The 2701-nt window shown below is 42.1% G+C and overlaps 1 protein-coding gene across 1 annotated transcript; it reads left to right on the top strand.

Annotated features, from left to right (window-relative positions):
• Positions 1 to 278: 278 nt before the first annotated feature.
• AK6 (adenylate kinase 6) lies at positions 279 to 1289 on the top strand (the record flags this gene model as incomplete). The annotated part of the gene is made up of 4 exons (XM_008935993.1): positions 279 to 371; positions 716 to 774; positions 857 to 1002; positions 1100 to 1289. Coding segments are annotated over 4 exons (488 nt in total), but the record flags the coding sequence as incomplete, so codon positions are not given.
• Positions 1290 to 2701: the final 1412 nt, after the last annotated feature.

The raw sequence follows: 2701 nt of genomic DNA, 5'->3' as shown, positions 1-2701 counted from the left end.
AGCCAGGGCTTCGGCGTGTTCGTTGGGGCTTGTCAGTGAAGCTGCTTTCGCGTCGTCTCCGTTAGAATAACCCTTCCGCACAAAGCGGTTCTCGGTGTTTTGTGTTTTGAATAGGTAGACATTGCTTTCTGCCTGTCATGCAGCTTTTTGCCTCCTTCTTCCTGTACAAACTTGTCAGCACTGATGGACCAGAGCTTCCTTTTTGACTCTTTAAAAGGTTATGTGAAGGGAACTTCAGAGCTCTTCTCTCACCGTTTTACGTGGGGTTTTGTCTGTAGGTACTCCGGGCGTAGGGAAGACCACGCTCGGGAAAGAGCTTGCGGCAAGGTCGGGGATGACCTACATTAATGTGGGGGACATGGCCAGAGAAGGTAGGCCACATTCACAAAGTAGTCCATCGAAGCACTTTAAATAGTTTTTTTCTTGGTACAACTGCATGCGTGTAACTTCTGTATTGTCTGTTAAATGACACAGCAGTTGATTTGCTTTAGCTGGAATGTTTCTGGTGGCGTGAGTTAAAAAAGCATTTGTGTAATATGAGCATACTTTGTCTTAACTAGTAAAGCAACTTATCCTTACATGGATTTGTAAACAAAGTCTTCCTTCCTCAGAACGCTATCTTGTGTTTGTACCCTCCAGAAATAAACTTCACCACCTAAATAATTTTCATAACCACTGTTATTTCATAAACTTGCACAAATTCTTTTCGTTACAGGAGAACTGTATGAAGGTTTTGATGAGGAATACGATTGTCCGATTTTGGATGAAGACAGGGTAAATCCAACTTCAAGACCTACCACTTCTGTACTCAGATTTTCTGTAACTTCAGCTAAACTTGCCTTTGTTTCTTCTGTAGGTAATTGATGAACTGGAGGATAAAATGAGTGAAGGTGGAGTTATCGTTGATTATCACGGCTGTGACTTTTTCCCTGAACGGTGGTTTCACATAGTATTTGTACTTCGTACAGAAAATTCCTATCTGTATGACAGACTTGAAAGCAGGTATGTCAGTTCTCTAGGCTATAAATGATTGATTCTGTATAGAATAGAGTTCTCTGCATATCTAAGACTGTCTCTGGGTATTGTTCTTGGTTTTTAGGGGCTACAAAGGGAAAAAGCTGCAAGACAACATTCAGTGTGAAATTTTTCAGACACTTTATGAGGAAGCTATGTTGTCATACAGAGAGGAAATCGTACACCAGTTACCCAGCAACACTCCAGAAGACCTAGAGAGAAATTTGGATCAGATTATGCAATGGATTGAGCAATGGATGAAGGACAACAACTGACATTTGATGAAAAAGCAGCTCTGCTGGATCTCTTCCTGGGAGGGTATAATACATGATATTTGTAATGATAATTTAAAATTAATTTTATTGTAATCTGATATGGTTGGGGACAAGAAGAACGTTCAGAATAGCCAGTCTGTAAGCCTTCGGGGCAGCCTCTGAGTCCCTCTGGGAGAAGCACAAAAGAGAACTGTCACAAGTGAAAATTCAGTATTGAATGAAAGGATGAAAATGACACAGTTGCCCTTAGCAGCAGGAACTATGTTCAATAATTGAGAAATCCAAACTTTACCTCCTTTCACCCTCAAAAAAACGGTAAAATCCTGATAACTGGTGGCAGCTGAGCAGCTTTTGATTTCAAAAGGGTAAATCAGTGTCCTGAGGAGTTAGTGCATTTCCTAATTGTCAGACTAAAACCTCCCACTCCTCGCTGCAGTCCAGCATGTGTGGAGGTTAATCTACACCGAGGGGTGTGTGGTTTAGTTTAAGGGAAGTGCTTTATTTTGGAGGGCAGAGAAGTGAATAGGTAAGAGAGATATTTTTAAATAATTACACAGAACTTTGGGAATTACAGTGTTAGGAGTGGATTGTCAAGCAATAAGTTTTCCTTCTCTTTTTCTCTGTTTTCTGCACCCATCCCAACCATGGAACACATTTATCACTGTTAAGTTTACAAGGAAATACATAGTTTTGTAGAATAAAGAGCCTGCAGTGATCCAGAACACGGTTATACTTCAAAAACTGGCAGACATCTCTTCTGATTGCTTGTAAATCCTGGGTCCCAGAAGGTCATGGCTGTGCAAAGTATAACCATTCTTCACTGAAGAGGGGGTTTGTAAAGCCTTGTGAAAGATTCTGTAAGAAAGTGCTTGCTAATAAACTTTTTATATACACAACTTTGAATAGTAGAACCGTTTGCTTAAAAACATATACTGTAAAGAGTAGTATGGTTACGTAGTTAAGATTTGGTGGGGTTTTTTTTGTTAAGTGTATAGGGTTTTTTTGTGAGACTTAAAGGAACACTGCAATTTGACCCTTGTATAAACCCAAATTGTGAAAAAAGGCGTTCCTTTGCAGAATGGGGACCAAAGGCTGTGGAAATGCACACACCCCCGTACTGCTGTTGAGCAGCTGTGTTTGGGTTTATTGCTTGGAACACGGCGGGGGGAGGCCATCTTCGGCGTGGGAGTGCCCAGGCGAGACCAGTTCCCGAGGTGCTTTGACCGACCACTTCTTGTGAAGTAAAACCACAGTTCTAAATGCTGCGTGCCGTTTTTGTAAAAGCTGTTGTGGTTGGGGCGGGGGCTGTAGGCAGAATATAGGCCTATATCAACAAAACCCCCGATAAACAAACAAAACCCCAAACGGTCGCTCGGAGCAGCCTGCGGGGCGCTGCCGCCCCCTTTTTCCGG

The sequence above is a fragment of the Merops nubicus genome, unplaced genomic scaffold, assembly GCF_000691845.1.
Source record: "Merops nubicus isolate BGI_N331 unplaced genomic scaffold, ASM69184v1 Scaffold53952, whole genome shotgun sequence".
Taxonomy (NCBI): Eukaryota; Metazoa; Chordata; class Aves; order Coraciiformes; family Meropidae; genus Merops; species Merops nubicus.
The sequence above is the reverse complement of the archived record's forward strand: the minus strand, read 5'-3'. Positions and strand labels throughout refer to the sequence as shown.